This window comes from Cryptomeria japonica, chromosome 5, assembly GCF_030272615.1.
Source record: "Cryptomeria japonica chromosome 5, Sugi_1.0, whole genome shotgun sequence".
Classification (NCBI taxonomy): Eukaryota; Viridiplantae; Streptophyta; class Pinopsida; order Cupressales; family Cupressaceae; genus Cryptomeria; species Cryptomeria japonica.
In genome coordinates this window covers 355,840,188-355,868,161 of record NC_081409.1, presented here as the reverse complement: position 1 = coordinate 355,868,161, position 27,974 = coordinate 355,840,188, and the positions used below count along the sequence as shown (strand labels likewise).

The following is a 27,974-nucleotide window of genomic DNA, read 5'->3' as shown; positions in this document are numbered from 1 at the left end:
TTCGGAATCTTGCTTAGACGGGGACGACTCTTGAGTAGCCAGTTCTTGTTAATTATGCTTAGGCAAGCATCTGGATCATCATCGTACATTGACCTGGCTCCTTCTATGCTCTTGTATATCATGTCCCTGTGCTCTGGAAGATGGAAAGCTTCACTTATAGCTTCCTCTGAAAGGTACGCCAAAGTGTTTCCCTCATTGGACACGATCGTCCTGGACTGTGGATCATAGTGACGAGCACACTCGATCATCAACTCATGGCACTGAATAGCTGGAGGAAAGCCGGCCGCCTTAATGATGCCACTCTCTATTATTCTCCGGGCGACAGGTGATGGCTTGCCGATATAAGGGACCTCTCGAAACTTCTTCGTGCTGAAGTTACCCAAGTTTGTATCTCCAATGTTGCTCCACTTCGACACGATCTTCGTCTCCACTTCTTCGGTCTTCTGATCTTCTTTCATAAGAGCTGAACGACTGGTGGATGCTCCCGCCTTCGGGGTTGCCATACCTACACAACATTTCATAATGAGAAGCTAGATTTTGCAATAAATAACATGGATTAGAGAATAAATTTTAGGAAACATCATGATAAGTCTTAGAATTATCATTTCCTAAAATGATTGAGCTAGGAATTCAAAATTCAAAATTCAAAATTTAAGCTATGACGATCAACATTTGAAAATTAAAACAATAAAACCATATCGCCATACCTCAGTAGAGAGCTAACTCTAGAATGCAAAAATGAATAAAATCGTCTAGGCAATATTGACGTTAGATGGTCTTCAACGTGATCCCTTCTTAAAATTAGGAACTTTGCCACCTTTGATATGTCCTTGATGTGGTCTTCAAAGCAACGTTCCTCTTATCAAGTTCGCCACCCTTCAAGTCTTTGACGTGATCTCTAATGCCTTGGCAAATTCGCAAAAATGGAAACTTTAGATTCGCACCACCTTGCTTTGTAAACTCCAAATTGCACTTTGAACACAATTTCGCACCTTCTCAAATCGCATGTGAATGAAGAATGATAATGTGAAAATGAAGATTTTCACCCTCCCTTTATAGCGCTCACACCTTAATTACTACTAGGCCGACTTGGTAATTAAAAGCGAATTTAAAATAAAGTAAAAGGCCGACTTTTGGTAAAATAAACAAATAAATATCAAGCGCTCCACTCAATTTTTATTAAAATAATTAATTAATTATTTGCCAACGTTTTTGAATTTAACAATTTCGATTTTTTACAAGGCAAAAACACTTAACTAATATTTTGCGCTATATTTTAAATGCCATTTTAATTGGATTTTTAAAGCTTATCGAATCTAGCATTTAAATAAATTCAAAAATGTGTTTGAGCGCCAAAATTTAAAAAATGAAAAATGATGCAAACCTCATCGCCCTGGTCCCTGACTGAGGGACAGGAGCGAACCATCAATTTTGTCTCGATCCTTGTGCTTTTGACATTCAAAGTCTTCATCTCCACGTTGAAGTTGGCATTTTTGCTAGGTCCTTTGAACTTGAATATCTTGCTTGTGCATCTCATGACCATTATCACCCTAGTCCCTTGGAGAGGGACAGGAGCGATCCCTATTCTTTTACGTGAGATTCTTCGTTCTTGATCTTGATTCCTCGTCCATTATCCTTCAAACAACGTTTTGAACCCTTTGCAAGTTTGTTTTGTCATGATTTTCGAAGGAACATAAGTGCTTTAGCAAATATCGCCCTGGTCCCTTGGAGAGGGATAGGAGCGATCCTAGTGTTTTCTCCTTGATCTTGCATCTTCGAACTTTAATCTTCATTGTGAGGGACAAACCATGTTATTCTTTCATTCCTCTCTCGTTTCACTTGAATTCTACAAAGCGCTTTGATGCTTAGAAGATCATCGCCCTGGTCCCTTGGAGAGGGACAGGAGCGATCTTGAAGCTCTAGTCCAAATGCATCACCTTTCAACCTTGGTTCCTCGTTCATTGCCTCTTAAAGGACGTCCTTGATCTTGCGTGAACTTGCCTTGACATGGTTTTGACGAAACATGAGTGTTTTAATGAAAATCGCTTTGGTCCTTGTCCAAAGGACAGGAGCGATATAGGCTCTTCGTACAAATTGGTAGCATTTTAACGTTCAACACTTTGGTATATCACCTTCAAAAGACGCCTTAGACCTTGTATGACCTTGCAAAACATTGACTTAACGTGATTTTGCATGAATTGGCCAATATATTCAATATCGCTCTGGTCCCTTCCTGAGGGACAGGAGCGAACTTCAACGTTTTGAGCTTGTCCTTGTTTCGATCAACTTGCAATTGTCATCATTGGGTAAAACGTAGTCCCTTGATCCTTCTTAGTTGCTTGATGCGTGATAAACTTTCAAAATTTATGCCTTTATGCAAATTTCGCTCTAGTCCCTTCCTGAGGGACAGGAGCGAATTAGGTGTCTTGGTGTAAATTCTTCAATGTTAGCAACTTTTGATGCTTTGCGCTTGATGGAGATGTTTCGAAACGCCCTTGCCACCATGTTCTTTGTCTTGGAGTGGTTTGAATTTGGAAGAACGACATCATAATCATTATATCGCCCTAGTCCCTTGGAGAGGGACAGGAGCGATATTGGTCCTGTAGGCATCATTTCACCTTAACACCTTCAAAATTTATCTTCAACGATTTTGTTATGCCTCCATACATTCATCCATGCCTTGGAAATCTTTCAAACTTGGCAAGAAATTTGTCTTAGACAAAAATCGCTCTGGTCCCTGCCTGAGGGACAGGAGCGAACTTGGGCATTTGAGTCCCTTGTTGACGTTTTGTAATCTTCAATTTATCTTCAATGGGTTCAACTCATCTACTTTCTTGCCTTCAAACATAAAACTTACTTGATTTTTGCCTGAATTTTGCCTTATGAAGAACTTCGCTCTGGTCCCTGGGAGAGGGACGGGAGCTACAAAGAACTTCGCCCTGGTCCTTCATTGAGGGACAGGAGCGATTTTGGCATTCTGGACCATTTTTCTTCATGTTTGCACTTCAAGTTATATTCATTTGGTAAAATGCATCTCCTTAGACCTCTTCAAATCATCAAGTCATTAAAATCTTGCAAGGACAAAGCAAAATTTGATTTCAAGCTCCGGTCCTTCACTGAGGGACAGGAGCGATTTTGACTCCTGGAGGCATTCCTGTGTTTGTGAAATTCTTCAATTTATATTCAATGGAAAGATCACGCCTTTCTCTATTACTTTCAATTCAAAATTCATCTTGACCCTGCAGAGATAGTAAGATATTTGAAAACGAGCTCCGGTCCTTCACTGAGGGACAGGAGCGATTTTGCTCCTACAGGCCAAAATATCAAGATTTAACAAGTTTAATCACTTCACAAGGCGAAAACAAATCATTTCCAATGCCCGGGATCAAAAATCAAAAGTGTCAAAATTTGGTCAAAATTGCTCAATTGGACAAAATTCACATTTCATTATCAACACTTAGACAAATTTAGACCCTGCGTTCAAAATTCCAATTGAAAATAGACCATTCTAGCGAATTCATTTCATTCAAAATTGCATCCTACCACAGGAAGCTCAAAAAGCTCTCAAAACTGACTGGATTTTGGTCTGAAAAGACGGTAATTAAAACCCTAGGGCTTGACCCTAAATCCAGACAACTAACAAACTAACAAAACCCTAAAAATGAAAGCGAAAAACGAGCAAAAAGAGGGGGTCCCCATTTTAAATGGGGCGATGTGTGAAATGGTCACAACAGTTCCATAATATCAATGGGGAATAAAAGTAAAAGGAATTTACATTATTTGCAGCCATCAATCAGATCAGATCAGGACTGTTATTAAGTTACACGCAGTAACATCCTTGTCCTTAGTGGTATGCATAGGGACGTGCTTAGTATGTATGTTTAATATAAAAGGCCGCTGGTTCATATGTAGAGTTTAATATTATTCTGAATATTAATGATAATATAATAATTATAAATTATTGTGATACTGGAACTGCTCTACAGTAATATATATATAATAATAATATCTGAAAATAGATAAAAGTATATATATAATATGTTTTGATCAGACAAATAAATATTAGAATATAAATCAGAAGAATTATTAATCTACTATCAGTACGAAGAATATATGTTTTCTGTTATGACTGTTAGTATTTAAGAAATTTGGGAAAGGAGATGTTTTCACATAAGAGATATTACCATTGGTTTGACACTTGCATTAAGAACTATGGATGTATGATAGATGAATAATTTATTTATTAATAGTTAATTGATTGAGCTGTGGAATATCACTGATTTGATTCATGTTAAGGTGGAATTGTCTCCTAAAATATTTAGGTTGAGTCATAAATATATTGAAATAAATTAATTATGGTTAAAACATGCCTAAACCTAGTAGGGGACATATACGTTTATTTATTTGTGATACTTTGTGATGTAGGAGTCTAAGGAATTGCGGCTTGCTGGGATCTATACCAGACTTTAGTAGCATACCTGCTTTGTTAGTTTTGTAAGTTCAGCATTGTTATCAGGAACATCCTTGTCAATGGAATTATTATCTTCATTGGATGCATTTCATCATATGCTCTCATTTTGTTTGGAAATTGGAATATCTTTAGGTTTATGTATTCAGTTGCATAGTGTAAGATATGGAACTTAGATTGGTGCCTTGTGACTCAAAGATTTAGATGACATGATGGTTTGAAGTTCAATGACTGTTTATTTTGCAGAGATCTGAGCCACAATAATCTGACAGGCAAGATTCCATCATCTGCTCTCTCAATGAACATTACTACCATGTAAGAACCCTCATAATAAAATTTGAACTAACTTTTTACCAAACGTATATCAGACTTGTGGATCATAGTTCTAGAATTCCATTCTACAGTTGTTAGAAACTCTTATTTGCATCACAATGATACTTTAATTAATCAATGGAATAATATGTTGTTTGCAGTGATCTATCGCACAATAATCTTAATGGATCAATACCAAAAAGCTTTGCAGCATTGCCTCAACTTCAAAGGCTGTAAGAACCATGGCTCATTGATGAAAACTCTCTGAAAAATGTTGTTGATCTGAATGTGCCACTAACAGTTTATTAAGTACAACGAATTCCTTACATTGTGAAAAATCTCATATTGAAGTAGATCCTATCAGTTGCATAATATTGAAAATAGTCGATGGGAAGGACGATAAAAGTAAACATTTGGAGCACGAGTTTTTAGCTCACTTTAACATTGAGATCAAATCTTGATGCATTACAACCAAAAAATAGGGGAAAAAAAGCAGATACAGTTCATTCAAGAAAAGTAAAAGTTAATAAGAACAGTATCCACGAAGACCAAAATATAACATTATGCTTTTGGAAAGATAATGAGTTTACATTGAACACTAAATTGAAACTTGAACTAAACTTACCTTTCTTTTGCCCCCCTGCAGATCACTTGAAAACAATCAGCTCAGTGGTGCTGTACCAGATGGCATTGGGTTGAATATAATATTTGGTTCTAATGCAACACTGTTTCTGTATGTTGCCACTAAGATGCTATCATTGTTTAGATGTTTGTATTTCATTTTTTACTGATGCAAAAGTTCTTTTATGTACATGACAATTTTATTTACTGATATTTTCTTTGGTCGATGTCTATATTTCTCTTTTGGTAAGGGTTTTCTTTGCATATAGGAAGTTAAATGTTGTATTACTAATCACTCTGATTGTACGTATTGCAGCGATTTCCGAAACAATAACCTTACCAATGTAAAAGCTTCAAAAACTGCAACAATTCCAAATATCACCATGTGGTAAAACAAATTTTCGTAGTTATTTATCATTATATTTTGTTTGTCTTTTGTTCATTTGCTTACATGTTAAATCAATTACTTGGCTTTGGTAAGTCCTAAAATTCGTATTGGTTTGTTTCTTCCATATATCCATAGTTGTTTGTGCAATTGACATTAACAAAGGAAAATCAAATATGTGTCGAATGATATAAATGGCAAAAACCTATCTGAATTCTGACACAGTACATTGACATTGCAGACAACACAAAAGTATTTTAGCACTACATTGCATTAAAAGAGATTATCAAGTACTCTAGCGTATTACACTAATTTCTAGTGAACAACTGAAGAATTAAAATTAATCATATATTGAAGCTTTGGTTTTGTTTGTTCTTATTTTCTGAGGTATTTTCAATTTGGTTAAATGCCAGGTTGCAGGGTAACCCTGTTTGCAGCCAAAATAGCCAAAGTAGAATAGCTGAATTCTGTGGTACTCAAAAGAGAATTGAAGACACTTGTGGAAGCACCAACAACAGTTTTACTAAATGCTCTCCGAACTCCTGTACAGCTCCATATTATGAGTATATCCCAGGCACTGATTGTTTCTGTGTGGTCCCCTTTGAAATTGGAATGCGTTTGAAGAGTCCTGGTTTCTCCCAGTTCCCTCATTATCGAAAGAGATTTGACGAGTATATGTCATCTGGATTGAATTTAATTTTATATCAGTTTTCCGTAATCACATATATCTGGGAACCAGGTCCAAGATTGTCGATGAACACGAAGTTCTTCCCTCCTAAGATTCGCGGAGTGTATTTATTCAATGAAAGTGAGATTCATCGAATACGAAAGAGATTTGCTGAATGGACAATTCCTGATAGTGAAATATTTGGGCCACGTGAATGGATAAATATTACACTTGAGGAGCCATATGCACGACGTATGTCTTTCAACTTAAAATCCCTTTTGCATTCATTTTTATTTCTATTTTTTCTTCGTGGATATAATTTAATATGCTTATCTGTGATATGATAAATGATGATAGTGAAGTTACAAATAAATATATTTTCTTCTCTGCATGCATGTTCTTTCTTTTCCTTTTGTTATCTGCCATTCCTATCTGTTTAAGCACAAGAGCCCTTCTAACGTGGAGTAAATTGCATACTGCGAGAATTCACTTGATACCTAAATCCTTTTCCAAATGTATGTAAGAAACCCTTCTGTGATAAGAGATACCTAAAACATAAGACCACCATATAAAGAGAGGCTAAAAACAAATTTAGAGATAAAATCATGAAGTAGCACTGAATTATAACAAGTTATGTTTAGGTTGAGGTCTTATGGCAGAGGGCTTCCTAAATAGAGTTGGATGTGTTGAAAATTTTTAGGAATGTTTTAATGTTTTAATGTTTTAATGTTAGTTTTCCCTTTAAATTCAGATGATTGACAAGTGGCATAAAATATTTCTAAATTGGTGGGGCAATTTCTAGTCCCGCCTCATTTTCACTTGTTTAAAATTACAAGTTTAAAAAGTAGTGGCTCCTATTTTTTGGGAAAAGATTCTAAATAATCCCATAGCAAACAAATAATTTCTTCATGAGACCACCTCTTCCTTAAAAATAGAGCTTAAGCCCCCTCCATGGGACCTGTCGTAGAAACATTTGGAAATATAAACTTATGTTTAGTTAGAACATGAGACAAGTTGGTCTATTAAGCTATACACTAACCTGACCTTTGAGTCTGATGCAAGAATAAAATGTAGTTAAAAATAGGACGCAGCTATTCTAGCTCCAAAATGTTATATCCCTACGTCGTGTCATTCGTGAAAATCACAGCCGTTAATCACGTTATTGAGGGTCAACAACACGCAAATGTAACATTTTGGAGCCAAAATAGCTATAGCCTGTAAAAATATAGGTGTACATTTTTTTAACATTTTATCGTCATTTTTTGGTAGAGAAATTGTGTCCTAGATACACATGCTATGGTAGCATTTCATTGTATTGATATGGATTGGTACTAGTGTGAATGGAATTCAATACCGTGTACTAATACCAATGGAATTCAATCAATATTTAAATTTAAATTAGAAAATCTTGGCAACTACAAAATAATATTATATATAAAATTAAAAAATTAGTTTATTATTTAATATCAAATTGTATATATATAGAAATAGAAAAATGTATAATCAAAATGTCAAATAGAATATGCTTAAAAATCTATTATACTTTCACCTAAAAACTTTATGAAAAAAAAAGCTAAACTTAAAAAAAGGAACATTCCATAATAAAAATATAATACACTATTTTAGAGGCAGCATTATGTTTTTATGTCTAGACCTGAATTATTTAAAAAATCTTAATGTTATATTCGTATCTTATAAATCCAACCTACGAGTGCCTTAGTTATTATTTTATTTTTTCTAATTTGCTGAGACGAGCCATTACTGATTGATTTGTTAAAATATCCCAACTGCTAGATCTTTAAAATACTTCTTTCAACTTTTGATGCTATGTGAAAATATTGAAGACAATGAGTTGGTGTAGCACGTAACTACTATTTCACAGATGCTGATGGAAGCAAATGTTAGTTTCTAGATTAGGAAAACTTATTAATATAAAATGATGGAAATCTGAAATGTTCAATTTTCTGCATTCGAATTAGTATTTTAGTATTATATAAAATGAAATGGATGTGAAATGTTCAATTTTCTGCATTCGTATTAGTATTTTAGTATTATATAAAATGGAATGGATGTGCAGTAGATTTTTTTTTTATTAGAAAGGGAAGTTTTTTGTGTAAAAAAAAATAAAAAATTTAACTTAATTTGAATAATATGTATTAGTTATTCATAATTTGTATATTGATTTTTTAATAGTTTATTCTAATGTTCTCTTCACATATGATGTAAGGGATTGGTGGAGACCCTTTGTCTATTTTTATTCTTGTAGGTTATTTAGGAGGTAAGAAAGGAATATTTAATTGATTAAATTAAGTTGTCTAAATAAAATCTCTTTTTGGATGATTTATATTTAATAGATTGTTTATATAAAGTTGAAAAATTTAAATTAACAAGTGACTTTTTGGATCCCAAAATATAAAGTTAAATTATAAAGTCACTTAAATGGAAAAAATAAAAGTTATTGAAAATAATATTATATTAGTTTCAAAAAGTGTATAAAAGGAAGATTTGAGAGGAGAAAGTTCATTCTTGACAATTTATTGTTCAAAACCCCATCTTGGAAATTGAGCTATTGTTCGTCTTTTCTACCTAGGATATGTTGTGACCATTTCACACATCGCCCCATTAAAAATGGGGACCCCCTCTTTTTGCTTCTTTGCTCGTCTTCTCTTTGTTTTTTTAGGGTTTTGGTTTAGTTTGCCAGTTGTCTGGACTAGGGTCAAGCCTTAGGGTTTCTGTTCTATGTTTTCAGGCCAGAGTCTAGTCCATCTTGAGAGCTTTTGAGCTTCCTCCCGTAGGATGCAATTTTGAAATAAGGTAAATTCGCCAAAGGTCAAGTGAATCTATCTAGTTTCAGTCGGAATTTTGAATACAAAGTCCAAATTTGTCTAAGTGTTAATGATGAGATTTTGATTTTTGTCCGATTGAATGATTTTGACCAAATTTTGAGAATTTTGATAATTGATTCCGGGCATTGGAAATGACTTGTTTTTGCCTTGTGAAGTGACTAAACCCTTGAAATCATGATATTTGGGCCTGTGGAAGCAAAATCGCTCCTGTCCCTCACTGAAGGATCGGAGCTTGTTTCTCAAAATTTTACTGTCTTTGTAGGATCAAGACGATTTTCGGATTGGAAGAGATAAAGGAAGGCATGTTCTTTCCGTTGAATATAATTTGAACAATTTCGCAAACATGGAAATGTGCTAGGGGCAAAAATCACTCCTGTCCCTCACTGAAGGACCGAAGCTTAAAATCCAACATTGCCTTGTCCTTGCAAGATTTGAACGATTTCGTGATTTGAGGAGAACCAAGGAAGTGCATTTTATCAGTTGAATATAATTTGAAAGCGCAAACATGAGGAAAACTAGACCTAGAAGCTAAATCGCTCCTGTCCCTCTCCCAGGGACCAGGGCGAAATTTAGTGATAGCTCCCGTCCCTCTCCTAGGGACCAGAGCGAATTTCCTTATAGAGCAAGTTTTGGGCAAAGATCAAGTGAACATTAAATTTGAAGCAAGCAAAGAAGGTGTAACGAACCCGTTGAAGACAAATTGAAAATTGCAAGACACCAAAAGGAGGCTCATATTTGCCTAGGCGCTCCTGTCCCTCAGCCAGGGACCAGAGCGATTTCTTCCTTAGACCAATTTCTTGCCAAGTTAGAACGAATTCCAGGCCAAGGATGAATGAAAGGGTGCACAACAAGTCCGTTGAAGATAATTTTAAACATTGGCAAAACACGATTGAGCCTACAAGTGCCAGTTCGCTCCTGTCCCTCAGTCAAGGACCAGGGCGAAATATTGGTTATGTCGCCTTCCTCCCAAGTTTAAATCACTCCAAGTCAAAGTACAAGGTGGCAATGACGTTTGAGGTGTCTCGACGAAGAATGAAGTTGCAAAGACCGCCAAAGATGAAGGATTTGCACTAAATGCCCAAGTTCGCTCCTGTCCCTCTCCAAGGGACCGGAGCGAAATGTTCAAATGTGTCTAAATTTAGGTTGCCACTCACATTTCAAGTGTTCGAAAGGAAGTAAAGAACATTATTTTGCGCCTTGAAGACAACTGCAAGTCAATATGATGAAAGATTTACACTATATGCCCAAATTCGCTCCTGTCCCTCAGTCAAGGACCAGAGCGAAATCTCTATAAAGGCTTAAGTTTTGAATGATAGTCACATTTCAATTGTTCAAGAAGGACCAAAGGACATCGTTTTACATTGTGAAGGCGAATGCGAGTTGATAGGAACAAGGATGAGCCCAAGACACCAAGGATCGCTCCTGTCCTTCAGGCAAGGACCAGGGCGATGTTCACTACATTGGCCATCTCTTTCAAAAATTACGTCTAGCCAAGGACATGCAGGGTTGCACAAAGTCAAAAGTGCTTTTGAGAAGATGATATGCGAGAAACCAAACGCCAAAAGTGATCAACTTGGGCAAAGAAGCTAAATCGCTCCTGTCCTTCAGGCAAGGACCAGGGCGATATTAATTAAATCACTCATTTTCCTTCAAAAATCACGTCAAAGCAAGATTATACAAGGTTGAAGATATCATTTGGAAGGGGATGAACAAGAAGCTAAGTTTAAAAGAGGATAAATTTCGGCTAGAACACTAAGTTCGCTCCTGTCCCTCACCAAGGGACCAGGGCGATAATAACCCCAAGGGGCATTCGTCTACGAGATCAAATCGATCAAGCTCGAGATTCATAACGAAGATGTCAGTTGCAACGTGAAGAAGATGATTTTGAACGTAGAAGGCAAGAGAATCAAGGTTAAAGTGCTAATTCGCTCCTATCCCTCTCCCAGGGACCAGAGCGATATGGTTTGTATTTTTCCATCTCCCAAATTTTGGCGCTAACACATTTTTTAAATTTTATTAAATGCTAAGATCGATGAAATTTGAAATATTTAATTAGAATTGGCATTTAAAATAGCGCATGAGCATTTATTAATTATTTGTTGCCTTTAAAAAAATCGAATTAAAAAAAAACGAAGGCATTAAATGAATTAATTATTATTTTAAATAAAAATTGGGGCGCTTGGGTTTTATTTGCTTTGTTTTACAAAGTCGGCCCTTAATTTTATTTAAAATTTATTTTTAATTACAAAGTCGGCCTAGAGGTAAATGAGAGGGTGAACACCTATAAAGGGGAGGTGAATTATTTCATTTTTAAATCATCATTCATCCTTCATTTGCGATTTGGAGAAGACAAGGAAGTGCGAAGTTATCATTAAAGAGGTGTGCGAATTGTATTCAAGAGGTGTGAATTTCATCAAAGTGGCACGAGCATCATCAAAGGGGAGTGCGAGTTTGGTTGGAGTTGAGCGAACTTGCTAAGATCACGTCAAAGACCCCAAAGGTGGCGAAGTGCTAAGGAGAACGTTCGTTTGAAGGGAATCACGTTGAAAGCTTCAAATTTTGATTTTTGCCTAGGCGAATTTCCTTGTTTTGCATTTTAGAGTTAAGCTCTCAAGTAAGGTATGGCGATGTGATCCTTTGTCTTGAATTTTGAATTTTGATCGTCATGGCCTTAAATTTTGAATTTTGAAATTTTGAATTTCAAGTAGCTCGATCGTATTTAGGAAATGATAACTCAAGGACTTATCATGAAGTTTCCTAAAATTAATCTTTAATCTAATCTATGTTATACATTGCAAAATCTAGCTACTTATTATGAAATGTTGTGTAGGTATTACAATGGCGACCCCAAAGGCGGGAGCATCCACCAGTCGTCCAGCTCTCATGAAGGAAGATCAAAAGACTGAAGAACTGGAGACCAAGATCGTGTCGAAGTGGAGCAACATTGGAGATACCAACTTGGGCAACTTCAGTACGAAGAAGTTTCGAGAGGTCCCTTACATTGGCAAGCCCTCACCTGTCGCCAGAAGGATAATTGAAAGTGGCATCATTAAGGCGGCCGGCTTCCCTCCAGCAGTCCAGTGCCATGAATTGATGATCGAGTGTGCTCGTCATTATGATCCACAGTCCAGAACGATTGTGTCCAAGGAGGGAAACACTTTAGCTTATCTTTCAGATGAAGCTATAAGTGAGGCTTTCCATCTTCCAGAGCACAGAGATATGGTCTACAAAAGAATAGAAGGAGCCAGGTCCATGTACGAAGATGATCCAGATGCTTGCCTAAGCATCATCAACAAGAATTGGCTACTTAAGAGTCGTCCTCGCCTGAGCAAGATACCGAACACACCACATAGGATCGATTTCCAGGAGGAGTACAGAGATTTGATAACAATGCTCAACCGAGTCACAGGAGCCCCTCAGGCCTTCTATTTCGAGAAGTGGATGTTCTACTTCATCCAGGTGATAGTTCAGGGAAAAGGAACAATCCATTGGGCTAGAATGATTAGCCATTGCTTGGACGTACAGTTGAGAAGACTCAAGGCTACCAAGTCCTTCCACATGAGTTCATACGTCATATATGCCTTGATCAGGAGCTTTGAGTACGCAGGACTACCTCATAGAGGAGTGATTGGAAGAGGACCCAGCGAGGTCAGAGTCTGTGATTCCTATGTTCACTTGCATCATCTGCCAGGAAGCAACTACAAGCTAGTCAATGATACCTTCACGATGAACATCACCAGGACTTTGCAAGGTGGGATTCACAATAGATTATCTCAGGATGCACAGGAGTTAGTAAAGAGGTACGATGCTTGGTTTATCCAATTTCCGAAATTTACTTATATCAGAGTTCATGGATGTCCTTCACCTCCATACATGTTGCCGAGATATCCGACAGACAGAATAGTGTTACTTGAGGTAACAAGACAGTTGGCAGCTTATGCGAAGGCATTCAGACACAGACATGGAAATGGAGTTCCTGTACCTATCATATTGGGCAATTCAGTTGAGGTATGTCCTAATGCTCTAGCCATGGATGATGCAGAGAAGGAGTTGGCCTTGTATTCTTTTTCATTCTTTGCCTTGAGAGAAAGCTTTGATCCACATGGATATATAGAGGAGACAGTCGATAGGAAATTTAAGCATGAGTTTCAAATAGAAGATTTTATGATGAATCTCTTAGATGATCTTGAAGTGAAAAGAAAAATGCATTCTAGATTGCCTTTGGATTTCATCAGGAAATGCAAGATTTACAGAGTGGCCGACCAAGCTCAGGACAGTGGCAGACATCTCCAATCATCCTATGATCGAGAAAGCAAATCAGTAAGGTTAGATTGGAATGAGCCCGAGGTTGTGGATCTAGATGCTTTGATGGCTCCAGTCTTGTCTTGTACTCGCAGATGGGTTGATGTGCAGCATCAGAAGTTGAGAGAGCAAGGCATAGCTATGACTTTTACCTTGGAGGAGAGACCAGCTGAAGGTGGGGCCAGTGTAAGCGAAGGCAATCCTAATCCCAGAAATACAAGTGAAGGCAACCTTCGAAGTGCAAGTGAAGGCAATCTCCATCCAAGAGGCTCGAAGAGGAAAGAAAGACCTGAGAAGAGAGAATCTTCCAAGAAGAAGCAAGAGGCCAACTGAGATCGTCCATCCGGTACGTCTTCTCGACAAGAAAAGAGGACATTTGAGATAGACGAGTCTATGGAGTCAATGGTACAGAATGATAAAGAAGGACAGGTACCTCAAAGGTCACCAAATGGATCTCTCCAAGATAATGAGCTACATGAAGACAAGAACAATAACGAGGTAACATCTCCTCTCAGAGAAGAAGAAACATTGCATAAGGAGATACAGGTTAAAGAAACAAGATCTGCCATTCCAAATTGGTTGAAGGAAAGATTAACAAAGGTAATTGTGATCGAGGACGAGGACAATGTGATTGATTTAGAGAGCCTTGTTGGACATTCCCAGGAAGTGACAGAAAGGAAGAAGGCTACTAAGATGTCCAAGATGATTAGAGATGAGACTGGATCCAGAAAATTGCAGATAGCTACACCGGCAGTGGACAAGTATGAAGGTGAGATCCTCGCAGAGGAATATGATGTAGAGACATTTGAGCTAGGTCCATCCACTGCCGAACAGACAATGGATGATGCCACCGATTCATTTGAGGCATTGAAAGACAAGCTTAGAGAAGAAATGGAAAGGAATAGAAAGCTTGAGAGAGAGGTCAGTGCATGGAGGACATATTTCAGCCATCTCAATCAGCCTTTGGGACGTCAGGATCCAGCAAGATCACCCGTACAAGCACTTCCCCTTCAATCAATTGGTGAGGCAGAGAGATTCAGGAGTTTGGTCCAGCATATGAGCACTTGGATGGACAAATCTCATACAGTTGCCGTAGAATTTGCAACAAGGATGATGAAGACCATTCACCAAGCTATCCAGGTTCTTGAGATCATCCACAATTTGATGATAACGGTAGCCGCTTTTGCTCATACCAAAGATGTTATTATTCCTGTCTTGCAAGTAATCAGACAAACATCGAGGAAGGTCTTAGCACAGGAAAAGATCATGGATGGAGGACCTCACAGTCTACTTCAGTGGTCAACCTTACTCCAGATGAAGGAAGTTCTCTTCGAGGACATCAGTACCAGATGTAGCCATGTTGAGGAGGTTATCCACCCGATCCAGGACAGAGTATTTGAGGTACTACGTACCATTCTTGGCAGGAGGATTGAGGTTGAGACAGATGTGGATTTGCAGGAATTGGAGGATAGAATCAAGGTCATCTTTTGCAAAGATGCTAATGTTATCACAGATGAGCAACGGGACCAGATGTTTGCTACCATGCTTCTGATTGAGAAGACTAAGGAACTTGAACCTGAATGGGACGCTGCTCTTCTCAAGGCATTTGATCAGGTCATCCACTTAGAAGAAAGAATGAGGAATCTTTCCGAGATTCCAATTGTTGAGATCGAAGGAATCGTATCAAGATTCATTGCATATGCTAAAAAGGAGCATTGGAAAGGGAATAAGATTCTAGATGAGAGGTTGTTATAAATGACATGGCACCTTAATTGTCATTGGTCTATGTCTCCTAGATTTTTGTGCCAAATTTAATATTTGGCTATGCATTTAATATTGTTCAGTAAAAAGGGGGCTATTTGTAATAAACCCTAATTAGGGTTTAGGTGTCATAATCTTGACCGTTGATCTTCTTTCAATCTGGACCGTTCATTGTAATTGAGGATGCTATTTATACCCTCATTTCATTTCATTTTGAGATTAGAAATAAGAGAGAGAGTTAGAAATTATTGATGCATTAGAGAATAGAGTTTAGAAGTAAGTTATTTTTGTAGCAAGATTGAGCTTTGAGAAAGGAATTCAAACAATTGTTGTACATGATGGCTTTGAGATCAATGAAATATTGAAGTTATGGTGTTTTGTTGCAATTCTCTTGGTTATCTTCATGGTTGTTCATTTTTCTTGAATCATTCTCAATCAAAGTAGTGTGTTAATTCGAAGGACAAAGTGTTGGACTTGATCTTTGGTAGGATTCGCTTTCCAAACCACTAGCTTCTTGCTGATTGTAGGAACGCCTTGCGTGGTCGACTGGATATACTTGAATTGCTTAAACCTTCAATCATCGTTGTATCTTGGATATGTACCTTCGTGGTAGTGTCCTTGATCTTTGATGTATTGAAAAATCATTTGTTACCTTAGAAAATCGCATCAATTTCAATTGAGTTGTTAATTTATGGCAATATTGAAGTTGGTAGAATCTTGCCAAGTCTTGTCCGCATTGAGTCATTCTTAGGGTTAGACTAGATTAGACCTCTTACAAACCCTACTCTTTTGATATTTTTTGAAAGCTTGTTTAGTTTAAGAAAATCTTCGGCAACGTAAGGCCCCTTGATGACACAGTAATCACAACGACCACTGGTGCTTATCCACATGTAGAGACCCTACTAAAAAGAACATTGGAGTCACCCTAACTGATCCTTCTTGCGATATCTTCAGCAGTTAGCGACTTTATTCAAGAGAGGATAAGATGCCTTTGGGTATTTTATTCTGTGTATGATTGTGTACAAAATACACGTCAACAGGATAGAAACCCTACAACAAAGATTTTTTTTGAGGATGGAAACTCTCTTTGCCAATATATGGTAGATTCGTTTAGGATTCATAGGTTTACTAATTGATTAGAAGATTTGAGGAGATTTGGTGATTAAAAAAGAAATATCATTTTGAAGTGATAGATTAGAGATTTCTCAAACTTTATTTGCCTACAAATCACTTGTGAGCATGAAAATTAATTGATATGTAAAATCATTGATAAGATTTCAGATTTATAATTTTTGGTTGAATTATTCCATGTATAGGTCATGCCAAATGGCATACCATAAAGAAATCATCCCAAGTTGATGTAGAAGCATCCATGGTGTAAGGCCAAGCTTGCATCATCAAAAATATTTAAATTAATTTTTATACAAATGTCTAGGAATAAATGTTATAGGAAAATAATTTATGTAATAAAGGCCAAAGATTTTATAAATATTTTGGTTACTTTCTTTGGTTGCAACCTATATTAATTTGAATTCATTTTCAAGACAATTTTAAGAGAAAAATGTTTGAATGTGCCTTTCATAGTGTGGAAATTGGGAGTTACAACTTGTCATAACTCCTAAATCTTGCCTTAATGTTTGACATTCAAAATGGGCATCCAAGAATTAGTCGCTTGGCAGTTTCTATTTTTCAGGTCCTAGGTGGAGTTATGGACTCATAATTGACTCTTGATTTAGAATGTTGGTTGAGGTGGGAAGGAAAGTTCTTTATGGAGCATTGAATGGCATTTCCTTAGCTTATTGGACTTTTCCAAATCTTGGCACTGGTGGTGGGAGTCCATGTGCAATCAAATTTAGCATTATTTGCAATTGTTCTAAATTAAAAATTGCAACTTCTCATTTGGGAGTGGTATTCTACCCTTGGTTTTGGAAACCCAAAGTTGTTTTGCCTCTTATTTTTCTCTTCAAATAGAGGCCTTGAATTGGCAATGGGGTCTTTTGTAGGATAGAGGAATGAAGAACTAATTGAAGAGCAAAAGATCAACTTGAAGGTGACAATTTTCCCTTGTAGTTTCTCTTGCTTATTTTCCAACCTTGGTCTCGGGGTTGTGTAATGTCCCTTTTTGTAAATGCCCTAGTTTTTGCCCAAAAATCACAAATCCAAAATGAAACAAGAGCAAACATAGTTAGGGATATAATCTTCATTTAAGAATAAGATCAGATAAGCCTATCTTTCGAAACCCACAATGAGATTAGACAACAATATAGAAATAACTCATGAAATACATCCAATTCTAGGGTTAAGATATGTATAACCCAATATCAACAATCACATGGAAACTCAACCATAACAAGGGTTGAGTTGTAAGACATGATGAGGTGCCCCAAGTATCCTCTACCCTAGGCTCAACAACAAGACCTTATCCTTTGTAGCCTCATGTGGTCCTTAACCGATGGTCCTCAACCATCATCATGAGGTGGCATACTGTTGATATGTTTTTTATGCACATGTGAACACAGAATAAAATACCAAGCTATCTTATCCTCTCTTGAATAAAGAGTCTCCGAATGCTGAAGATTTCACAGAAGGATCAATCGGAGCAGCTCCAAGGTTCTGATATGTAGGTTCTCTACTTGTGGATAAGCTCTTGCGGTATGATGTGATTTTGCTGGAATCACAAGGGGACTTACATTCGATGACCTGAGTGTCTGATTTTGCTTTGGATATCACTGGAAGGTGGGACTTTACTGATCCTTGATTTTTAAAAAAGGGAAAAACGATAAGGGTTGGAGAGGAATCTAATTCTAACACTAAGAATGTAGGAGCAATGGATGACCTTTGATGAAACTCTAACTAAGTCTTTCTTTGACATGTTATGATCATCTCCACAAGGTTAGTGCGATCTTCTAAGGATAGCTTTATGATGTTCAAATCACCGCAACAAGCATAGACACCGTCAGGTTGATGCATATCAATGAAGAAGCGATAATTGAAGTTAAGCTTAAGTTGAATGATTCCAGTTGACTACGCAAGGCAAGTTTGCAATCAACAAACCGCTAGTAGTATGGATATACGAATTTATTCCATTCATCTAATAACATGAAATTAAACTTGAGAAGTATAGAGACCATGCAAATTGTATAATCGACACATAGAATTCACCATTCTTTGCAACAATATCTTGACAACAATCTTTGCCTTCTCTTTCTACTCTACTCTAAAATGCTATCTATTATTGAGCTACTAATTATTGACTATCTCTTTCTTGCTAACTCCTAACTACTATTAACTAACTATTAACCTTTGCAAATGAAGAGCCAGAGCTTTATCTAAGGAGCCCTTTACAAATTGATGGCTCTGATTGACTTAGAATCAATGGCTAGGATTACAAGATAGAAATCCTAATTAGGGTTTGTTATAAAAAAATTTCTTAGCCAATGAGAAAATTACATTCAATGAGTGTGGGCCAATAGGAAGTAGGGGTAGGTACACCGAAGTTTGTGCCATCCCTGATAAATTAGGTACATTGAATCTGGACATGCTGAGGTGGACCAATCCGAGTGGAGGGAAAGTGACTGGGATGCCACCTTGTCTGACGTTTGTATCTTAGTTGATCCTCCTTTGTCCTTGATGCGATGAATGATGCACTCCTTGATTCTCTATGTGCTTGATGAGGCTTCCTTACTGTCAAGTTCTTCTTTCTCCGGTAGCATACCTCACCTTGAAGTGTTGGTAAGATTCTTTTCAGTCATCCTATGGTTCTTTTGTGTGGTAGAATGGAGTATTTTGAGGATAGCCTGGAACTCCTTGAACACTTGTAGCCTTTCAACGCTTTAGAAGCATCTTGAGTCCTCCTCCATGCCTTTGGAACGTCCTTGATGATGATGGGCTTAGAATAGGTCGTCCTTGTCTTGGCCTGATTTTCTTCCATCTGCAAAACAAACCAAAAGGTGATTAAGGACACATAATATATTTATCTCAACATAGCATTTCTTACCTTAAATCATTAACAAGAAGGCATCAAAATGGAATTTTCTTTAGGATCCTGCCCAGGGACAAAACTCCAAAATGCCTCCCAAGGCAAGCATACACTAGTCTTCTCTCCACCAAGGCCTAGGAATCCATGTCTTGATCTCAATCATGAGCAAACTAGGTGATTTTGAGAATTTCGCTCTCGACCCTTTGGAAGGGTCAGGAGCGAAATTCAAGATTTGCTTGTTTTCCTTCACCTAGATTCATTCTTCATACCTTGCTTTCCTTTGACTTTCAACTTTGGATCCCTCTCTCATGAAAGAAACATTTGTTTGACCCCTAAGAAGGCCTGAAAGGAGAATCATGGCCAAGGACAGGACCTTTAGAGAATTTCGCTCTAGACCCTTTGGAAGGGTCAGAAGTGAAATTCAAGTTTTAGCTCAATTCCTTCATATTTGATGGTCACAAGCTATTCAAAGGTATGCTTAAGGACATCTTCAATCTTAATTCACCCTGATCCACACTTGGCTTGACACAAAATTTAGAGAAAAAGGAGATTTTGGGAATTTTGCTTTGGAGCCTTTGGAAGGGTTAGGAGTGAAATTCATGTCTTGAGCTCATTTATTCATTTTTTCAACTCCAATCCACCTCAAAAGGCAAGGACACGTCACTTCACTTCCATCCACTCCATAAGAACCAAGGTCTTGACCTCATCTAAGGGGGAAATAGGTGTTTTCAAGAATTTCGCTTTGGACCCTTTGGAAGGGTCAGGAGCAAAATTCATGATTTAGAACAAAATCCTTCACTCCTCCACTTCTAATCACTTCCTAAAGCAAAAACATGTCAATCCACTTCCAAATATGCCCAAGGAACTAAGATGTTGGCCAAAACAAGGAAGGAAATGAGGTTTATGAAGAATTTTGCTATGGACCCTTTGGAAGGGTTAGGAGCGAAATTCATATTCTAGGTTGATTTCACACTTCCTTTCTCCTTCCCATGCCTTGGACATAACTTCTCAAGCCTCCTTCCATCATGATCAAGTGAATTTGCTCCTCAAGTTGGCATTTAGTTGAAGGTTTTGTGAAGAAATAGGGTCATACAAGAATTTCGCTCTGCACCCTTTGGAAGGGTCAGGGGCGAAATTCACCCTTTGGCTCAAATCTTGACTTCATTTTCACATTTATTCATCCAAACAAGTGAATTGCCTTCAATAATACCTAGGACATGGATTAGTTCATAGTTTTGATCAATGTAGAGTGTCCTATAGAGGAATTCGCTCTGGACCCTTTGGAAGGGTTAGGAGCGAAATTCCTATTCTAGACTCAATTCACCTTGGATTTGACTTGACTTTGCCTTAGACTCAACCCTTTGATGCATTTCCTTTCATAACTTTGCAAATTCGCTCAACCACTCACTAACTTAGGTGAAATCTTAGGTCCTTTGTGAAATTTCGCTCTGGACCCTTTGGAAGGGTCAGGAGCGAAATTTGACATTTTAGCCTCTCCGTCAGGATTCATATATGGAATATAACATTTAAGTATAAGTGACATTTCCTTATATTCCATATATATTGTCAGGATGTTTGAAAGTGGTTTCGGACCTCTAGGAGTTATAATGCAAAATCTAGTTTTTGGAGGATTCTTCAATTTTCCAGACTTAGTCAAATTTCAGGATCAAGATGACATTCCATACTTAGCCAAATTTCAGGATATTTGAAGATCAGGATGACATTCAAGGCGAATTCGCTCTGCCCTTGATGTAAGGGATGGGACCTAGGAGGACATTATGCATTCAACCAAGGTTTGATTTAGCAACTTGAAGTGCGACCAGATAGTATACAAAAAACACCCTAGGAATGATCTAAATAACCCCTAATCACTTAATTGATCTGACCTCTTGAGGAGATCCACCTGACTCAATTCCTTTTACTTAAGCAAAGCTTGCTGTCTTAGTGATCCGTCTAGCAATACACAAAATGCAAAGGCTAATAGCCAAGACCAGACAACCAATCAAAGAAAACTAACCCTAGAAAGCAAAAAGTAGGGGTCCCCATTTGCAATGGGGCGATGTGTGAATACGTGTTGTGCATTGCACACGCTTCCTGTCGCTGACAGGGTCCCCCTTTCTTTTTTGGTCTTTTCGCCTTCGCCCTGTCGAGTCCTGCATAGGGTGTCTCGCATCCTTTTGAGCATGCCCGTAGTTAGTCCAAGAGATGATGATGTCATGAGCGGAAGCCTGAGAATCTGCAAGGTGAATTTAACATTCGGGCATTAAAATTTCCAGAGATCGTTTAAACTTGTAAAATCGCCTAAGTTAGGTAAGGAATGGCAGAAGCTTGCAAAATCCCCCAAATAAAAAAATGAAACGTCTAAAGGTCGCAGAAGGACCCAAAGTGCCGATTTTCGCCAAAGGATATAGAAGGGAGAAAAAATTGTTAAAGTGTCAAAAGTTGACAAAACCTCCCAAAATCCCGAAATTCGCAATAAGGGGGAAAATTACAAGAGTTTCTAAAAGTTTGCAAAATGGGTGAAAATCCCAATTTTCACCAATCAGGGGTTAAATGCAAAGAGTTTTAAAGTTTTCAAGACCCCCTAAAAATCCCGAAATTTACATTAGAAGGTTTAAAATGTAGGAATTTGTAAGTTTGCAAAGTGCCTAGAAAACCCGAAAATCGCACTATGGAGGGTAAGTGAAAGAAAGTTAAAAGGTTTGAAAAGCAACCCAAAACCCCAAAATCACGCCATAAGGCAAAATCGCGATTTTTTTGAAAAGGTTAAAAAGAGATCCCAAATGCCGAAGTTCACATTATAAGGTAAAATCGTGATATAAAGTTTGCAAAAAGCTTAAAAACGCTGAAGTTTGAAAAGACCCCCCCAAAATCGCGATTTTTGGGTAAGTTGTGAAAGTTTAAAAACTTGTAGAATGTCCTATTTTCTCGAAATTCGCCATCTAAGGCAAAATCACATTATTAAGGGTAAGTGAAAGAAATGAAAAGTTTGAAAAAGCTCTCCAAACTCTGAAATTTACAGTCCAAGAGGAAATTGCGATTTTTGACAAAGTAAAAAAAAAGAGACAAAGTAAAGGGTGATGGTGTTGGAAATAAGCCACACCCGGACCGACGATGGACTAGTCCAAGAGGGGCCAGTAGCTCAATGGTAGAGCACTCCAACAGCGTATGGAAGGTCCTAGGTTCGAGTCCTAGCTGGTCCATGTCTCAACATGGTATCAGAGCCAGGTCTAGGCTAGGAGCCCCAAGCACACAAGAGGTGTGGCTTAAGGGGGGGTGTTGGTGTTGGAAATAAGCCACACTCGACCGATGATGGACTAGTCCAAGAGGGGCCAGTAGCTCAATGGTAGAGCACTTCAGCAGCGTATGGAAGGTCCTAGGTTCGAGTCCTAGCTGGTCCATGTCTCAACAAGTTTTATTAGATAGAAGAGCAAACATTTGGTATTGTTGCCTTAAAAGAATTTGTGTCTGATTTGAAATATTTGTGCCCTTGTACTGTAATAATCACTCCTAATTTTTTTATTTTTGCCAATATAAAACATCAACATGAACTTGCCAACATTGAGTATAGTTGTCATTAAGTACTATATAAGTTTACAATGCTGATACAAAGTGTTGGTAACAATGAAGACACATGCAACATTCAATCAACGCCAACTAAAAGGGATGAATACTGAGACCAACTATTGAATACCTTGTAGGAAATGATGGTAATATGCTGGTATAGGCTTTGAAGTAGATTTCTGCTGATAACAATTTACTGTGCAGGTCTGTTACTTATTGCAGTTCAGAAAATGCACCAACCAGCCTGGAAAACGTTCATAATCACTCCAACTACAAGCCAGGGCATAGATAGCACCTCTGAGCACTCCCACAAGTCCTCCAAACACATCATCACTCCAATAAAGAGTTTAGAAGTCTGAGAAAAGGCAACAGGAGTTCATCCAATAGGCATATGGGGTTGTTCAGTCATTTTAAGGTTCCTAAAAACCATAGTTGGAATAGTCGGTGAGTACTCAACAAGTTGGTGACTAGTTGCTCGTTTTTAGCCGCCGCAAGCAACTCATGAGTTTGCTCACGACTTGTTGCTCTGATAAAACTCACAAAAAAAACGTGTAAACTCACCATTAAACTTGCGAAAACTCTCTGAAAAACTCATGGATGTGGTCAATGTCAAGTTGGACGCAATTTTACATGTGATTTCGACGTGGTAAACGCTCAATTTTCGAAATGTTTTTTCCCTTTCAAACCCTATGCCAACCCAAATGATGTCATAGTGAATTGTTCAAAGGTGTTTGAAGGCGACTGGGGGAGTTTGAAGGCGTTCAAGCAGGCTACCAACATTAGGAATTTTTCGAAAATCATTCTATTTTTTTTCGCATTTTGTTGGTTGAAAATTTTGTACACTTGGGGAAATATACAAAATTGTGGTTTCAACCATAGTGTGTGATTAAAACTCTCCTAATTAAGGAAAGGCTCCCCCTATCTAACTACAACTTTCAAAATAAAAATAGGATGAGACAACAGTCTTTCTTCTTCTTTCAAGAGAGGCAATATCCTTTTCTTTTCACAGAAAAATGATAGCGATTTGATATAAAACAGCAGTAACAACTTTCGAAATGAAATGAGAGAAAGGAAATGAAGTTTCCTGAAAGCTCAAAGACTTCCGTCACTTCCTTCGGGCAATATCAAGCTCAAAGTCTTGATTATGTGAAGTCCTATCTACCCTTTTCTATACTAATTTTATTAAGAACAAATTATAACAGCACAAAGACTGAAATATCTTATTCTTTCTACGCAAGACGACAAGAACAAGTGTGAGCTCAAAGACTCACAACTATTTCTCATAAAATCTACTTACTTCTAAACTCTATTAAGAACAAGTGTAAGCACAAAGTCTTACAACTTTTTCCCAATAGAACTTCTACTTTAACTAAATTAATCTCCAATACTTGCAGCTCAAAGACTGCAAATCCGATTTGATTAAGTTCTCAAAGAAACACTTGCAAGAAAGGTAATATTGAACACAAACTCAAGAATGTAGCACAAAGACTCAAAGCTTGAGCAATTTTCTTTTATTCCTTTCAATTCTTCAATTTACACATGAAAGCTCAAAGACTTCTTTGTTGCAAATTTGGCAGAGTTTTTGCTTGCTTTCCAAAAGGTAAAGATTACAATAGACCCCTCCAATATTTATAGAAGAGGAGCCTTGAGAAAAAGGTGGGAGGATCCTAACTAACTTGAGAGATTCTCTCAACCACCAAGACTTATTCAATAGCTAAGGAAGACTTGTTCCAACTACAGTCCCAACTGAAAACAACTTATAGTTTGTAATGTCCCCACTTTAGCAGTTGACCAAGCATATGTGCGTTAGCCTAGCTCTACATGGTCCCGAGGGCTAATGAAGGGTTTAAAGGGATCCTAGAGTGTTTTGGCCTAGTCATTTCCAGTTTAGGCCAAAACAGAGTTGATTTATTTAGCTTCAGGCATACTTACTATTTTTAGTAAGGCAACAGGACACAACGGAGGCTAGTTTTGGTGATTGGATTCGATACTCCTTGGTGAGAGCTTTCCGACGAGTTATCAGTCGCGCTATTCGGAGTCCAATTGCTAGTATATTTTAATGCCTGAAGTGTTATTAAAGTAACATTTAATTTAATTGTAAAATATTAAAGTGTTACTTTAATATTTATTTTATGGGGATGTGTGCAAATCAAAGGGGCATCCAAGGGAGACACAAGTGAATATTTTAATATGATTTATATTGCACATGTTTTATCCCACATTGCTTAAGTGAGTTGGGTCGACCCTTGGAGAAAAAATAAAAGGAAGCTTTTGTAGCTTCATTCAACAGGTTGAATTTGAGAAGAAATTGATGTGTGAGTTGCAGATCCGTTCTTGGCATTAGAGGACGTCTATCCTCTTGTGTGACATTCTAGATGTCATTCCCTTGGGGTTTGGCCTTTGGAATCCATTGCTTTCAGCTTCATTAACAGGCAAATTGGGTGCATTCTAGGTGCATTTCTAGCTATAGGCAGCAACACTAGTTGGGTGCATTTTCAGCTACAGGCTGCAACACTATTCACGTGGGTACTATTCACGTGACACTATTCACGTGGGTACTATTCATGTGGGCACTATTCATGCGGCATTATTCACATGACACTATTCATGCAACACTATTCATGTGACACTATTCATGCAGCACTATTCATGTCATTGTAGCAGCAAGATTGGAAAACATTTCATGGAGCATTATGTCAAAATTGATGGAGTATTTAGTGAGTTGAAAAATCTGCTATGTATATGATTAATTCTGAAAATAATATCATATCACCAGTAGTTCAATTTCCAGTTTGCATATTATTGTAGTTTCATTCTTGTTCATATTCTGTGATTTCAATTCCATGTAAAACAAACCAACATTTCATTTCTGGAGCCATAAGGGAATTTAAAACATTAAATGGAGAAATAAGGAGTTGGATGCAAACTGTTTGATAAAATTCCTAGTAGCAGTTGGTATGGTTTTTGGGCATTCTGGGGTGTCCATTATAGTGGTATCAGAGCAAGTTTTTCCTGCCATCCTGTGAGGGTTTCATGCATCCAGCAAATCAGTATTACTTGAGGAGAAACAGGTCAAACACAAACCTACAAAATTCACCAGAGACTGAAGAGGAGGGTAACCCTTTTTCAGCACCAGCTATGGGTGACAGAGATGGGGAAAGGGGAGAACCTAGCACTAGGGAGATGCTCAGTGATCTTGCTAGGAGTCAGAGGGAGCTCCAGGCTACATTGCAGCAAATGGCTATAGCATTTACACGACATTTGACAAAAGCAAATCAAGGCAATAATGGCAACCAAGGTAATAATACCAATCAGGGTAATAATGCTAATCAGGGAGGTGGACAGGGTAATGGAGGTAATGGAGACGCATCGGTTAACAGGGGAACCGAGACATATGCTAGAGCAGGTTCTTCTACTACAAGACCACTCATGCCACAGTTTCCTCCGAGACAGAATGACCAGAATAATGTCGGTCCTACACAGCAAGAGATTCAAAATATGATTATGGATGATTGGAGGGACTCTAGCCTTGAGTTACAGGCTGAGATGACATTCAGGGAATATATGGATGTTAGACTCAAGAATATGCCCATGAGAGGAAACCGACAATAGAATTATGAGATGAGGAAGAAGTTGGGAAAGCTGTCTATTCCCTACTATGATGGTACAGGGAAGGCTTCAGCACGGACATGGGTCCAGAAATTAGATACTTATTTTCAGCTTAATCCCATGCTTGAGGAGGATGCGATTAAGTATGTTGCATTGCACTTGGATGGGAGTGCACATGAGTGGTGGCACCATGGTATGGTCACATTGGGCCATAATCAGATAGACACATACGCAGAGTTCACTGAGAGGTTGATTGACAGGTTTGATACGAAGGATCTAGAACTCCATTTCAAGGAGTTAGCTCAGTTGAGACAGTGGGGTCCTATCGACAGTTACATCTCAGATTTCCAGAGACTATCAGTGTTGGTTACAGACATTTCGGAGAGGAGGTTGATTGTACTATTTGTGGATGGATTGTCAGAGCCTCTTCGTGGTTGGGTGAAGGGACATGATCCCCTCACATTGTAGGATGCCATTCGGAAGGCGAGAGATCTTGCACCTTCCACTTCTAGGAGTAAGTTCACTCCTAAGGATCCACACTTCAAGAAGGATAAGGATAATAAACCTCTACATAGGGATTCTCAGCCTCAGAAAAAGGAATCAAAGAGGTTAGACAATGAGACACTGAACGAGTTGAGGCGGAAAAAACTATGTTTTCAGTGTAGGGAGCCGTGGGATTTATCTCACAAGTGTCCTCTGAAGGCTAAGGCCAACCAGATGGAGTCCTTCTCTGCTGAGGAGTCACAGTCAGAGGATGAGGAGCAGCAGTCAGAATCTGATGGTGAGAGCAGTGCCACTGAGGAGGGTTCAGGGAATGAGAAGTCCTTAGCTAGATTGACAGGTGCTCAAAAGGCAATTACTTTTAAGGTGCGTGGCATCATACAAGGACAGAAGGTGGTTGCTTTGCTGGACACTGGGGCCACACATAATTTCATAGATTCACAGTTAGTGGCTAGGAGAGGGTGGCAAACTAAAGAACATCCAGGATTCCAAGTCATGGTAGCTAGTGGTCACAAGTTACTATGCACACAGAAGATTACAAATCCTTGCATCAGACTGGGAGATGCTTATGAGCTTCAGGATGAGTTCTATGTTGTGGACATGGATGATTATGACGTCATCCTAGGGATGACTTGGATGGCATCGTTGAGAGAGTTTACTCTCAACATGGAAAGAGTAGAGATGAGGTTCCAGCATGAGGGCAGGACCGTGGTACTCAAAGGATTATCAGATGGTAGTTGTAGGATAGTTTCTTTGAGGAGGATGGAGAAGTTGTTCAAACATGATGATGTTGAGTGGGCAGCGGAGTGCTTGATTATGCCAGCATCACCAGAACCACAAGTTAAGAGTCATCCGCCTGATATGCAGGACATCCTTAATAGACATGCCAAGGTATTTGGCAGTATTCCACATGGCGTTCCTCCAGATAGGGGAATAGAGCATGTCATTGAATTAGAAGA

At 38.1% G+C, this 27,974-nt stretch overlaps 1 protein-coding gene across 1 annotated transcript in view; it reads left to right on the top strand.

Moving 5' to 3' along the window:
* Nucleotides 1–27,974, top strand: part of LOC131035817 (uncharacterized) — a 146,904-nt gene that overhangs the window by 95,890 nt on the left and 23,040 nt on the right. Inside the window, exons 5-13 of the mRNA XM_057967544.2 lie at nucleotides 4,426–4,494; nucleotides 4,715–4,783; nucleotides 4,942–5,013; nucleotides 5,427–5,513; nucleotides 5,718–5,789; nucleotides 6,200–6,705; nucleotides 25,949–26,311; nucleotides 26,576–26,910; nucleotides 27,100–27,906. Coding sequence (XP_057823527.2) covers nucleotides 4,426–4,494; nucleotides 4,715–4,783; nucleotides 4,942–5,013; nucleotides 5,427–5,513; nucleotides 5,718–5,789; nucleotides 6,200–6,705; nucleotides 25,949–26,311; nucleotides 26,576–26,910; nucleotides 27,100–27,906 — 2,380 coding nt within the window. The remainder of the gene's footprint in view (nucleotides 1–4,425; nucleotides 4,495–4,714; nucleotides 4,784–4,941; nucleotides 5,014–5,426; nucleotides 5,514–5,717; nucleotides 5,790–6,199; nucleotides 6,706–25,948; nucleotides 26,312–26,575; nucleotides 26,911–27,099; nucleotides 27,907–27,974) is intronic.